The following is a 14,785-nucleotide window of genomic DNA, read 5'->3' on the forward strand; positions in this document are numbered from 1 at the left end:
GAATTAAACAAGTAGTTTCTATAGAAATATAATGGGGGCTACATATGCAATTTAAGCTTTGCTAGTAGCCATATTTAAAAAGGTGAAATTAATTTTAATAATATATCTTATTTAACCCATTACCCAAAATATTATCATCTCTACATGTAATCAATATATAATTATTAGTGAGATATTTTACATTCTTTTTTGGGGGGTACTAATTCTTTGCAATCTGGTGTTCAATAACCACTTATGTCTAGTGGCTACCATATATGACATAAATATCATATAAGGATATTTATGATCTCACGTAAAGAAGAATCCAGGGGTAGGGCAGTCTCAGGATTGGATGACTAGAGGCTCAACGGTGTCAACTAGGGCCCAGGTTCCTGCCACATTTTGCTCTGCCATCCATAGTGTCAGTTCTGTTCTCAGCAGCTCCACTCATGGTACCAAGTTGGCTACCACGGCTCCAGGGGTCACCTCCACCTGCAAAGACACCCAGCAGCAGAAGACTACATTTCCGCATGTTTCTCTTTATAAGAACAAGGAACTCTTTCCTGCTTCCCTGGCCTGCCCCCACAGCTGACTTCCCCTCTCGTCTCAATGCTGGATTTCATCAAATGCTCACACTGAATCCAATCATTGGCAAGGTGGGCAGACAGGACATCTGGTTGAGAGCAGTCAGGAAACCCCCCTGCATAGGGAACTTTTCTCTGAGGCCCAGGGAGGAGGGCTGGGCCCCGGACCACACTGATGTTCTGTCAGCAAAGGAGAGGTCTGCAGTTGGGTAACCCCCAGGATCTGCACAACCCCTGGCGGGCCCAGCAGACTGGTTAACTGGAGGTCGGTGGAGAGGTTTTACAGCTCTTTCTCGAGTTGCATATTAGAACCATCAGAGGTGCTTTATAAAAACTCCAGCGTCCACATGCATTAAATCACACTCTCTAGCCAGGAGTGCGGATCTTGTGCTATCGACGTGGCTTCCAGAAGCTACTCTGTCATGTGTGTTTCGAAGGTGTGGAAGCACGTCTCAGTGATGAACAGACTTCCCAAATTTTCTTCCTCCCAAGGACAGTAGCTTTAAGGCCTCCTGCGTCAGAGATGTGGCCAAATCAGCCAAGCCTGGGCATTCTGGGGGCAGAAGCCTGCTTTCTGACAAGCAAGCAGACCAAGGCAGAGAATCGGAGCTGGTCTCATTCTCTCCCTCTGAGTTCTTTCTGTCCTCCCTGGCTCCTTTTCATCTCTCCAGTTAATCCTTTCTGGGCCAGCTTTTCTGAGCAAAGATTCTGGCCTGACAAAAAGTTAACCTTTATTGAGCGCTTACTGTGTGCCAGCGTCCTCACATATGGTTCACCTAGTCTGTGGTCAACCAACCCTCCCCCACCAGCCAAGGCACTCTGCACCATGCTGTGGCTGCCTCACATTTATTTCTGATGGTTGATTAAATCTAGTCTCTCTGACATTCAACTCCAAGCCCCTTGAGGGCAGAGATCATGTCTATTTATTTACCACTGTGTCCCCAGCATCTAACACAAGAATACAGGATCCACAGCAAATACTTACTGAATTGGAATAAATGAATGAATGATAATCTGAAGTAGGCATCATTACCTCCATTTTAAAAAGGACCAACGGAGGCTCGGCAAGCTTAAATAGTTCATGCATGTTCTAGAACTATTTGGTGTCAGAGTGAAGGTTAAAACCCAGGTTATTCTCTACTAAAGCAGAAGGGCAGCTGCAGGGAGAAGGTGAATACTCAGGTTTTATAAAATTTAGGAGCCTGGTGTGAGGGACAGAACTGTATTTGGTTGTGGCCTTCACCAGCCATTTACATGTACCCCAATAATTCCCGGGATTTGGGCTGCTAAATCTAGACCTGAACACACTGGCAGCCACTGCCAGCCACCACTGAGCAACCTACCACATGCTGAGTCATGAGGGAATAAAGAAAATGTGGTTCCTGCCCCTGGAAGAACGGAAGGGTGTCACTGAGAAAATACATTCATCAGACGTTTACTGTGGGCTTCCTTGGGCCTGGGAACTGTGCTAGATGCTGGAATCATAGCAGGAATAAGCTGGACGTGGCTCCTCCCTCTTGGAAGCCAAAGTCCAGTGGGAAAAGCTTATGGTGAACAGATGATCTTAGTAATTATTTAACTGCAGTTGGGAAAAGTGCCAAGAAGAAGTACAGGGCGACATGACATCATGTAGCAGTCTCAGGGGGTAGGGCTCAAGAAATCCTCCCGGATGAAGTCACATTTAAGCTGAAGCTTGAAATATCAATAGAAGTTGGCCAGGGGAAGAGAGAAGATGCTGAGAAGGGGGGGGGGCATGTGCAAAGGTCCTGAGGTGGAAAGGCAAGTGTGAACGGAGAGTTGTTCAAGATGAATCAGGAGAGGTGGTCAGGGCAGCTACACCAGGCCTTATAGCCTGCTGAGAATCTTGCCCCTCATCCCGAAGGCAGTGGGAAGTCCCACAGAATCTATAAGGCCAAGTGAGGGGGCCAGTCCAAAGGTTATCAGGAGGCACTTCCTTCCACAGAAAGCTCCTCTCAGCCAGATGGCTGTGGGCGGGGTCCTCCTGCTCCCTCTCTTTGGATGCTGATGCATTCCTCCTGTCCCCAGGGGGAGCTGCCCTGTCTTAGAGAGAGTCAGGCTGGGGATGGCCCCAGCACTTGGCTTTTCCCCCTTCCCAGGGCCCCATCACTCCCAGCCTCCCCTGGGTGTCTGTGCCTCTTGCCACTTGCTTGTAAGTTTCCTAATATAGCCTGGCCGTTTCCTCCTCAACTGGTGGCCAAGAGCCGCTCTCCTGTTGCAATCTCAGTTTTTCTTGGGCTTAAAGGGACCATGTCAGCCCATCTCATGCCAACTTTAAGCTAAAGGTAGATTGGCTGGTTTAATTTCACAAACTTGTCCAACCCAGAGATTAGATGTCTTCTGTCTTTCTCCCAGTTTACCATCTTCTCTGCTCTATTCTTGGTGACTTTCGCCTTTCATAGATTTTTTTTTCTTCTTTCTTCTGAGCACAATGGAAGGAGCACAGCTAAACATGGATGTGAGTTTTTGTATATTTATTAGCTGTGTTGCCTTGGGTGAGTCTTATAGGAACCACTAAATACCTCTCTGGGAATGAGCCATTCAGATTTCTGGAGGAAGAACATTACAGGCAGAGAGAACAGCAAAGAGGCCCCAAGACAGAACCATCTCTAATGTGTGAGGGGGACAGCAAGGAGGCCTTTGTGGCTACAGTGGAGTGAGGGAAAGGGGAGAACTGAGGGAGGAGAGGACAGAGGAATGACAGGGATGAGATCAGGTAGGGTCCGTGGATCACTAAGGACTTCAGCTTTTCCTCTGCATGAGAAGAGGCAGAGCACTGTCATGATTTTGACTTATTACATTTGAACCGAATCCCTGTGATAGGTGCATTAAGAATGGATAGAGGAGTACAGGGCGGAAACACACCAGCGTGGCAGCCATTATGAAAATCCCAGCAAGAGACAAGGGAGGCTTGGGCTACCATCTAGTAACAGCGGGGGTAGTGAGAAGTGGCTGGATTTCAGATGCACTCGGAAAGGAGAGTTGACAGGATTTTCCGATGGGTATTTGCAGAATACTGTGATGGGGGTGTTTGTGGGTTTTTTCCTCCTTAGAAGTTAATTAATTAATTAGTTAATTATTAAATCAAGGTATTATTTCCATGCAATAAAATGCATTTCAAGTGTACAGTCTTGACAAATGTATACACCTGCGTAACCACCAGCACCATCAAGGTATAGAACATTTCTATCAATTTAGAAAGTTCCCGTATGTCCCTTTGCAGTGGATCCCTCCTACCCACAGCCCTGGTAACCACAAATCTGCTTTCTGTCATGATCCGTTCGTTTTTTCCAGGCTTTGATGTAACTGGAATCACACTATATTCTTTCATCTCTGGCTTTACTCACTTAGCACGTTTTTGAGAGCCATGCTCTATAATCGGTAGTCTATTCCTTTTTAATGCCAACCAGTATTCCACTGTGTGGTTGACCACCTGTTCATCCATCTACCAGTTGATGGATATGTGGGTGGTTTTCATTTTTTTGTTGTCTCCTTTTTAATCCTCCCCTGAACCCTAGAAAGTGGGTATTATTTTTCCATTTTCCAGATAAGCAAATTGAGAATCAGAAGAAGTAACTTGTTCAAGGTTCTCCAGATTAGATGATGTCTCAGATCAGTTTGTCTCAGACTTCACATCTCTGTCTGTCCCCCTGCCTCCCATACAATGTGACCCCATGGGAATGTGTTTGGAAATGGTAACACATTAGTTTTCCATCTATCCATCTCCCCATTTGATCATCCCCTGCACCATGCTCTCATTTCTCTATTCTTTGCACCTGCCACACACACCCATTTGAACTGGTTTCAAATCCAGTTCTCCTCCTTTCTTACTGGGTGACTTTGGGCAAGTCACATAACCTCTCTAAACCATTCCACCTGTGAAATGGAGATGTGTTTGTATCTTCCTCTCTGAGAGCATGCCCAGTGATATCTCCTTTCTCTGTCCCTCTCCACTTCTCTTTGGCCCTTTATAGTTCATATTCTACGGTCATTGGTTTTTCATGGCTAGTCATTGAAGGGAGGAGAACTCTGCATCCCTCTCACCGTTGGCTGCACCTGCCTGCTGTACAGAGAGGCTGCAAGAACTGGGGACCCTCCCCAACAAATTAAGCCAGATTTTCTGGTGGTGAGACCTGGAAATTGGTATTTTTTAGAGCTTCTGAAGGGCAGCCAGGATAGAGAACTGTGGGCTCAGAGTGTGAGCTTTGGGCATCAGTCAGACTTGGGTTTGGATTCTGCTTCCTTGATGAAGTCACTTAACCTCTCAGACCACCATCTTCTCTCCTGTAAAGAAACATCATCATGGGACCGACCTGATAGGACCTTTGAGAGGTTTCAGTGAGCCCTAGGCACTGTACATGACTCTTAATGGGGTCTCTTCATGCAGAAAAGGCTGGGGGATGGACAGGACTGGAGGCCTGAGCTGAAGCAGCCTGTCCTGGAAGGGACCAGGCAGTGTGGAGTCACGTGGATATGCTGTCCTTCACCTACAGAGTTACAGTGCCCAATTCCTAGAAGGCCAGCATCTGAAAGTTAGGCCAAACTTTAGAGAGGTTCATATCCAACACGTCATTGACAGACAGGGCAATTAAGGCCTTAAGAAGGGAAGAGAGTTGCCCAAGGTCACACAATGAGATGGAGTTTCCAGACAAGTTCAGCCAATCATTCAGCAAGTATTTATGGAGCACCCCTATGTGCCAGGCCCTATTCGAGCTGTTGGGGCTGCATTGGAGACCAAAACAGGAAAGATCCCTGCCCTCATAGAGCTTCTATTCTAGTGGGGAAAGAAAAGCAATAAATATAATAATTAAGTCATATGATATGTTAGCAAAGGATACATACTATAGGAAACAGAAGTAGATCAGGGATACCTGGGTGCTTGTGGAGGTGTAGGCAGATCTGGAGGAAGAGAGTTCCAAGCAGAGGGAACAGCCACTGCAAAGGCTGGAGAGGAAGCACACCTGTTGGGCTAAGCTTAGGAATCCCTTACCTGGCTCACCACTTCAGTTCCCTACCCATCCTGGGAATTTGCTGGGAAGAAGGCCTTTTGGGGTGTTTTGGTTAACCAGGGTAAAATAGGAGATTGTGTTTAAAACAAAGGCTCTGAATTTCCCCCCTCGACTCACTGAACACTATGGCAGGCACAGTTCTACATGCTGAAGGCATGACGATGAAGGCAGAGACCTGGCTTTCAGTGGATTACTTACATAGACTCTTGTTCCTAGGAGCTCACCTGCTCACACTAATGGACATGCAGGCCTCCACTGCAGATACCTCCTTGTACACACCACTATCCTGCACACACATGGTCTCACACGATCTCAGTTTCCCTAATGCCCACAACCTGATACACTCAGCCTCAAGTGCTACATATTACTCTGTGCTTTAACACTGAGACAGCCTTGCACAGCCAGAACCTCCCATACACCCATAATGTCACCTCCAGGAACTTGGGCACTTACCCCACTGTGTACACACTGCACTGCACACTCATGATCTCATATAGTCAAAAGACTGACATCCATGTCCATAAAAATCTTCTATGCAGGTGGCCTTGCACAGGTACACTTTTCCGTGATTTCCAAGAGTCCCACGCTCTCCAGTAGTCACACTACTCTGCGAACTCACTGTCTTATCCATTCACGAGCTTGAACATGTTCACCACCTTGCACAATAGGATGACTAAGCACATGCATTTCATCTCACATACGAACAGAGGTGCCTGCTCACCCAACTCCACACGCTGAATTTCTCATGGTTTTGCACCCTCATTCAACTTTGCCTGTCCTTACATACTCAAGACCTCAAATACTCTCATGACCTTATGTTATATCCCATTATGTCACACTCATGTGATCTCAGTCACCCTCTGTGTGCACACTGCCTTGCACACTCATGATTCAACATGCTCCCACTACCTTGCACACTCCCACACAGGCAAATATTCTCATTACCACACATACTCACTGTCTTGTCACTCACTCTCTTGCATGTTCAGTCTCTCTTGTGTGTTTCAAAAATCTGTGCACTCATTCAAATTCACACTCACCAAACCTCATCTGCTTGGACAACTTCACACTTTAAAACTGACTCACCCTATTTTGCGCACTTGTGACCTTGCTGTGTTCCTACCAACCGACATATTCACACCATTGTGCAAACTGCTTCCAGCCACCCACTCGTGTCCTGGAACGCTTGTTTAACGGAATGCACTCTGATATCTCACCTGCTCACACAGCTTCACACACTGATGTGACTCACACGACCTCACTCTGCCTCGCCCACTATGACCCGGCCATGTTGCCACCACCGGAAATATTCACACCATCATGCAAACTCCTTCTAGCCATCCTCTAGTGTCCTTGAACACTCGTTTAACCCCATGCACTCCTGGGGCCTCGCTGGCTCACACAGCTTCACACACTGATGCTGTGACTCACATGAACTCCCTCTGTCTCGCCCACTGTGACCCTGTCGCGTGGCCACCACCGGAAATATTCACACCATCGCACAAACTCCTCGCCGTCCCCTTGTGTCCTCACACACTCGTTTAACCAACCGCATGCACTCGGGGTCTTGCCTGCTCACACAGCTTCACACACTGACGTGACTCGCACAACCTCACTCTGCCTTGCCCACTGTGACCTTGTGCGTTCCCACCACCGGGAGTATTCACACCCCTGCGTGAACGCCTTCCAGCTTGCCCCCTTGCGTCCTGGCGCCCTCACGGACGTCCCCCATCCCTGCCGCACCCTCGCCTGTCCCACCCACGCGCTCCTCGCCTCCGCCCACCGCGCCCGCTGCCCCGCGTCAGCAGGGCCCGTGAGCCGCCCACTGACGCGCGCTCTCCTCGCCCGCAGGGACCTACCAGGGCCAGTTCACCAACGGCATGCGCCACGGCTACGGCGTGCGCCAGAGCGTGCCCTACGGGATGGCCGTGGTGGTGCGCTCGCCGCTGCGCACGTCGCTCTCGAGCCTGCGCAGCGAGCACAGCAACGGCACGGTGGCCCCGGACTCGCCCGCCTCTCCCGCCCCCGACGGCCCCTCGCTGCCCCCGAACGCCATCCCGCGCGGCGGCTTCGCGCTCAGCCTGCTGGCCAACGCCGACGCAGCGCGGGCGCCCAAGGGCGGCGGCCTCTTCCAGCGGGGCGCGCTGCTAGGCCGGCTGAGGCGCGCCGAGTCGCGCACGTCGCTGGGCAGCCAGCGCAGCCGCGTCAGCTTCCTCAAGAGCGACCTCAGCTCGGGCGCCAGCGACGCCGCGTCCACCGCCAGCCTGGGCGAGGGCGCCGAGGGCGCGGAGGGCGCCGACGAGGCCGCGCCCTTCGAGGCCGACATCGACGCCACCACCACCGAGACCTATATGGGCGAATGGAAGAACGACAAGCGCTCGGGCTTCGGCGTGAGCGAGCGCTCCAGCGGCCTCCGCTACGAGGGCGAGTGGCTGGACAACCTGCGCCACGGCTACGGCTGCACCACGCTGCCCGACGGCCACCGCGAGGAGGGCAAGTACCGCCACAACGTGCTGGTCAAGGGCACCAAGCGCCGCGTGCTGCCGCTCAAGAGCAACAAGGTCCGCCAGAAGGTGGAGCACAGCGTGGAGGGCGCCCAGCGCGCTGCCGCCATCGCGCGCCAGAAGGCCGAGATCGCTGCCTCCAGGTAGGCCCCGCGGGCTGGGCGCAGGCGGGGTAGGCCTTGCTGGGGAAGGGGTTCCAGGCAGGGCGACCGGGAGGCCCAGCCTCCAAGCCTGTTCTGCTTCTTTCACCGTCAGGGGTACCCACCGACGAGAGAATTAACTGGAGGCACTTCTGGTCCCCTGTCCATCCATCCGTCCATCCATCCGTCCATCCACTCAACTACTCCTGTCCACCCATTCACCCAGCCCTCCATTCACTTAACCCTTCCATTCATCCAGGCTTTCCAATAGCCCCCTGAACAACCATCTCTTCACCCCACCTACTCATTCCACTTTCTGTTTACCCATTCAACCTCCAGACACCCATCCAGCCACCCAGTCATCCATTCCTTCACCCAGTCTCTCATTCAACTAACTTCTCCACTAACCTCCTGAGTTACCCCTCCATGAGGACAATGACCTCATCTCTCAGTCTCTCTGACATCTACCAGGACAACCACATGCATCCAGCCACATCCTCATTCACCCCATCCACCCATCCAGCTTTCCACCCACATCCTCATTCACCCCATCCACCCATCCAGCTTTCCACCCACATCCTCATTCACCCCATCCACCCATCCAGCTTTCCACCCTTCTACCCACCCAACCCCTCAGTTACCCACCTATCCACCCAACCACCTAGACACCCATCCAGATAGCCATTCAACCACCCACCCATCCCCTTATTCACTAACCACCTCCATTCACCCAGTCTCCTCCATTTACGCAGTCACTCCCATCACCCAACCATGCTTCCATCAACTGAAGCAACATCCACTCCCACCCGCCTACCCACTCATGCAAGCACCCATCTATCATCCATCCATACAACCATCTCTAGAGCCCAACCATTACTTCCATTCAACAAACCATCTTCTCTTCCACTCACTCAGCTACTGTCACCCATCCACCTACTAACCCTGTGTCCACCCACCTTCCTATCCATTCAGCACCCACCCTTTCATCCATATTCAGACCCCTCCATGTCTTCTCATTGCACTTCAGAAAAAGTCCTAATGTTATCTGCAAACATTTATAGTTCTTGCTGTGTACCTGGCACTGTTTTAGTAGTTTACAAATATTGACTCATTTAATCTCCTTAGGGTACCTTATAAGATCAGTTCTGGTTTTATTTCCATTTTACACACAGGTTAGACGAGGCTTAGAGAGATAAAGTGCCTTGCTCCAAACCACCAGGTAGTGAGTGGCCCTTCATAATCCGGTTCCTACACTCCTATTTAGCTTTTCTATCACTCTTGCCCTGGACCTGAATTTTGTTCTCTTTGCTAGTCATGCTGGCCTTTCTTCACCCTTCTTTAGTTCCTTTTGCCAGAGAGCTTTTGTTCCTGCCTGTTCCCTGCCTGGACTGTTTTTCCTCCCCTTTGCTGCCCATTTAATTCCTACTCCTCCTTCAGAGCTCAGGTCAAGCCTGACTCCCTTAGGGAGCTGATGAAGCCCAGCCCCCTGTCACAGGCTGACCTCATTTGACTGCATGGGCATTTTCTTACAGTGTCTCACATTTGCAACTTTATGCTGCTTATGTGATTTGTTTTTAACCTGCCGTTTATAAAGGGCTCTTTATGCTCCAGTCACTGTTCCGAGGCTTTTACATAAATTAACTCACTTAATCTCAAAAAAGGTAGGTACCGTTATTATTCCCGTTTTGCAAATGTGGAGTGAACTGCAGAGAGGGCAGCGGGTGTGACGGGACAGTGGTGAAAAGCACTTGTCTGTCCTGGTGCCCATAGCAATCCTGCTGGGGGCTCCAAATGGCCTGGGCTGGAGGCTGTGGCACTGTAGTCTTTAGAGTAAAGCAGACATAGGACCAAATTTTGGTTCTGTCATCTGTTAGCTCAGAGACCTGGGCAGATCCGTTTGCCCATCTGTGACGCCATCATTTCTTAGTTGTATGTTCTTGGCCAAATCAGTTTTCGTCTTCAACCTCAGTTGTATCATCTATAAAAATAGGGTTAGTCTGAGGGTTAAGAAAGGTAGTGCAGGTCCCGTGGTTTACAGTGCTGTCATGGGGCGAGTTTATGGGAAACACTTAGGAGCAACATTTGTGGGGAAGGGAAGGAAGCTGGGTTGGGCAGAGGGAGACACTAGGCTGCAGTCTCCACAGAGGCTGCAGCTAACCACAAGGGGTGGGCCGCAGTGGAGGTGACCTTCAAAGTTGTCCCTAGGTGAGGAGAGGGTGCTGGATCTTTACACCCTCTGGGCTGGCTGCATCTACCCTCCAGAAGGGGGCACGACCTGGGGCTGGATGGTTCTCTTCAGCCAAAGGCCATCCCTGGGCAGGGCTGATAACAGGTGCCCCTCTGAGCAGCTGGGAGAGGAGGAGAGGAGAAATAAGTCCTTGGGTCCTGAAGAGGAAACTGGGTGGCACATCACAGTACCTGCTACAGTGCTGGACACCTAGCAAAGCTCAATAAGCATTACAAGTCATTGTCGTCATTCAGTGAATTCATTATACAGATGTGGAAACTGAGGCCCAGAGAAGGAACGTAATGTCCCCCAAGGCCACCTGGCAAGTAAGTGGGAGAACCAAGGCTTCAGCTCCTAAATGTCTGATTCTGAAGTTTCAACCAGCACATCTTGCTGTCTCTGAATTTTGTAAACTTTAAATTGCTGTGAATGTGTGAGCGGTTAGTATCATTAAGATGGAAAGAAAGTATTTTTAAATTTTAAGAAAATTACCCCTACTCTCGGCCCAGTTTCCCCTAGTGTTAGGTTCTTACGTTACCATAATACATTGGTCACAGCAACACTGGTACATTACTGTTAATTTAACTCCAGACTTCATTTCAGTTGTGCTCGTTTTCCCTCTATTGTCCATTTCCTATTCCGGATTCCATCCGGTATCCCACATTGCATGCAGTGGTCATGTCTCCTTAGTCTTCTCTGGTCTGGAACAGTTTTTCAGCCTTCCCTTGTTTTTTCATGACCTTGACAGTTTGAAGAACTCCTGGCTGGGCATTTGTAGAACACCCCTCAGTTTCTCTGATATTTGTCTCATCGTTAGACTGAGCTTATAGATTTGGGAAAAGAAGACTACAGGAAGCAAGGTGCCATATCATATCATATCATATCATATCATATATCATATCATATCAGGAGCACGCAGTCTTAACATGAGTCATCACAGATGACGTTAACCTTGAACACCTGGTGTCTGCCAGGTTCCTTTGTTGTAAAATTACCATTTCCCCCTTCCCATACTCTGTTCTTTGGAATCCAGACACTAAATTCAGTCCACACTTGAAAGGGGGAAAGGTCTGGGATTAAGCTACAGATACTCCAGGGAGGTCAGTCTACATTTGAGAGGGAGAAAAGTCTAGAATTAAGCTGCAGATACTCCAGGGAGGAGTATCAACATACATTAGCTGGAATTCTTCTGGAAGGAAGATTTGTCCCTTCTTCCAAAGGGAACACTTTTTACTCTTAAGCCAAGTGTATATCATTGTGACAGGCATAAGCCTGGACTGTCCTGGGCCACCCTGGGACATGGCAGAGCTTACAACAGCTAAGAGTTTAGGCTCTTGATTCAGAAGATCATGAGTTAGAGTTCTTACTCCTCTACCGAAGAGCTGTGTGACCAAGGGGCTTCACCACTCTGAACCCTGGATCTTTTTTCCTCCTAGGGTTGTTTTGAGGAGTAGATGAGCTAATGCCTGTAAAATGCCTGGCTCAGAGCAGCCAGCAGCAAAAGCAGTCATTGTCATCATCCAATCTGTTCGATTTTAAAGGTGAGGAAATAGAAGCTTGTGAAAAAGGAGGGATTTCCCCAAGCTCTCACCTGCTGGGGGAAAAAATCTTGCCCCTCCCCGTCCCTCTTGCTTTCCCTGACCTCCTTGTCCTTGCCACTAAGGCCTGTGCCCTTGAACTTGACTATGTTGAGCTCCGTTGGAGAAGGCTGCCAGGCTCATAGCTGGGAATTGAATCTCTGGAGTGAGAAGGTGTTGTCCAACTTCCTCCACAGGCTCTGCCAGGAGGGGAGTGCAGGGGAGATTTGGATTCCTCATGTGTCTAGGGAGCACGTCCTGTATGCCTACAGGGCTCTTACCCTGTGGGGGGCAGCTCCCTGGCTCGGTTTTAAACTCACACTGAATTTCCAATTAAGGGAATCTTTGGGTTAGGAGGAAAAGCAGAATTGTCTCCCTTGCAGGAGCTTTGGTGAGTAATTGAGCTGCAGAGGAACAGGGAGCATTCCTAGCAGCCACCAGCCTCCCTGGCCCAGGCAGACCTGGGGTTTCTCTTCATCGTGGCCTCAAGCTCCTGGTCCTGGGCTTCCATGGAACTTGTCGACTCAGAGTCTAGGATCAGGAGAGCTTTCCTGGGGGCGCCTGGGTGGCGCAGTTGTTAAGCGTCTGCCTTTGGCTCAGGGTGTGATCCCAGCGTTCTGGGATTGAGCCCCACATCAGGCTCCTCCGCTGGGAGCCTGCTTCTTCCTCTCCCACTCCCCCTGCTTGCGTTCTCTCCCTCGCTGGCTGTCTCTGTCAAATAAATAAATAAAATCTTAAAAAAAAAAAAAGGAGAGCTTTCCTGGGGTGGGGGAGAGAGAACGTTGAAGCATCATGTCCCCCTAAAATGGGCAATGGACCGAAAAAGATTCTAGACCGGACAGTGTCCAATATGGTAGCCATTCAGTGGCTCCCGAGCTCTTGAAATGGGGTTGATCTGAACTGAGATGTGCTGTTAAGTGTGAAACACACACTGGATTTTGGAGACTTAGCAAGAAAAAAGTGTAAAGGAATCTATGAATTTTACATTGATATTTTTATATTGATTACATGTTGAAATGATTATGTTTCAGATGTATTGAGCTGGATAAAATGTATCGTTACATAATTGCCAAATTAATAGTATTAATAACATAATTATTCAATTAATTTCGTCTTTGTCTTTTTACTTTTCTGAATGTGGCCATTAGAAAATTTAAAAACTATACATGTGACTCACATTGTATTTTTACGGGGCAGGGTTGCTCTAGACCCATCCGGGGCTCTGGGATATAGTCTGACTCCTTCCCCAACCGGAAGGGAAAATGGAAGTACAGCTAGGATAAAGACATACATACCCATAGCCACTAAGTGGTCAAGGGGGAGCTAGCCTCAGGTCTTCTGATTTTGTGGCTAAAAACTCTTTTTGTGATGCCTTTTAAGGTCATGGATCCTGGTGGAGGGAAGCTGGATGTTTGGGGAGTGCCTGAATGTTTCTGGTTGTCATGCCAACATTGTGATGATAAATGGCTCCCTTCCATAAGGAGCACAAGGAGTGGTTAAGGGTGCTGCTTTGGCCTTGCCTTTCGCTTGCCGTATCTTGTCTTATCTCCAGACTTCAGTTCTCTCATCTCTGAAAGTAAGATAACGATATGACAAGGGTTAAATCAGAAAACTGCATGTGAATCACTCAGCACAGGGCTAGAAGCAGCAAGGGTCCAGTAAATGTTAGCTGCTCTTGTCATTGTAGTATTCCTGACGTCTGTTCCCACAGCAGAGGCCAGGGCTGGCCTGCAGGAGTTCTCAGCTGCCCCAGGGCCAGAAGTTTGGAACATCTCAGGTTTTGTGCCAACATAGCATCCTTTGGCCCTGAAGACCGGACCCACTGCATTGGTCTGTCTTCTGCTCTGCTACCTCCCCAGCCCCCATTTCCTCCTTAGACTGGCCCTGGGAATTCCCAACCTGAGTGTAGGGTTAGAGTTGACTTTGAAGGTTACCGAAAGGTGATTTCTCAGGTGGGCAGGAGTGTGTGTTACATTAGCTAAGAGCTTGGATGGACCCAGGTTTGAATCTGGGTTCAGCTTCATGTAAGCTGTGTGACCCTAGGCAACTTACTTCATCTCTCTGAGCCTCACATTCCTCTTCAGTCAAATGAGAATTAAATTAATTCCTTCTTCAAAGTGGTGTTGAAGAGAATAAAAAAAAAAAAATAGAACTAGCTCATGTAAAGGGCCTATGTGTTGAGGGTGTGCGAGGCCGTGTAAGCTGTCGCTGCGAGTCCTTTATCTGCACGGATCTAAGAGACTCTCCTGAGAGTGAAATCGCCTTCTCTCACAGTCCATACAGCTGTTTCCCAAACTTGCCTCTTCTGCATGCCGCCTCCCGATTCTTGCTGCATCACGTACCCCCTCTACTTACTTTCTTAATCTCTATCTTTAAAAGTACTTATGCACAGTTATTGGAAAGGAAGACTTTCTGATCACCGTTGAAAGTGGGAAACTGGTATCATGTTCTGAAATAGAAGTCAGACTTTTGTTATGAAAGGTGTTAAACCCAAAGTCTGCTCTCTTGTTGTTAAAAAGAGACATTGGAGAGAGATTGCCAGTTATGAAAGACCTATATGCACCTGGCTGAAGTTCGTCCTCGACCAAAAGAATGGGTCTGGTGCTGTTGTAAGCTGGGACTTTGCCCTGCCAGTGCTCATTTCCAGCACCACCAGGGTATGCAGACCACCCAGGGGGAAGAGGGCCTGGCCTTGGACTAGGTGTAAGGGGGATCTTGGCAGTTGCCCATGTTTTTTTGATTTTCAT

At 49.2% G+C, this 14,785-nt stretch overlaps 1 protein-coding gene across 2 annotated transcripts in view; it reads left to right on the forward strand.

Moving 5' to 3' along the window:
- JPH2 (junctophilin 2) overlaps positions 1–14,785 on the forward strand; it is a 64,362-nt gene that overhangs the window by 13,889 nt on the left and 35,688 nt on the right. The window contains exons 2-3 of one of the 2 annotated variants that reach the window (XM_045804666.2): positions 7,442–7,512; positions 7,543–8,237. In XM_045804666.2, the coding sequence (XP_045660622.2) occupies positions 7,442–7,512; positions 7,543–8,237 (766 nt within the window). Of the gene's footprint in view, positions 1–7,441; positions 8,238–14,785 lie in introns of both variants that reach the window. The other variant, XM_045804665.2, reaches the window with a different exon arrangement.

This window comes from Ursus americanus, chromosome 22 (assembly GCF_024610735.1).
Source record: "Ursus americanus isolate L20-20 chromosome 22, mUrsAme1.1.p, whole genome shotgun sequence".
NCBI classification, from domain to species: domain Eukaryota; kingdom Metazoa; phylum Chordata; class Mammalia; order Carnivora; family Ursidae; genus Ursus; species Ursus americanus.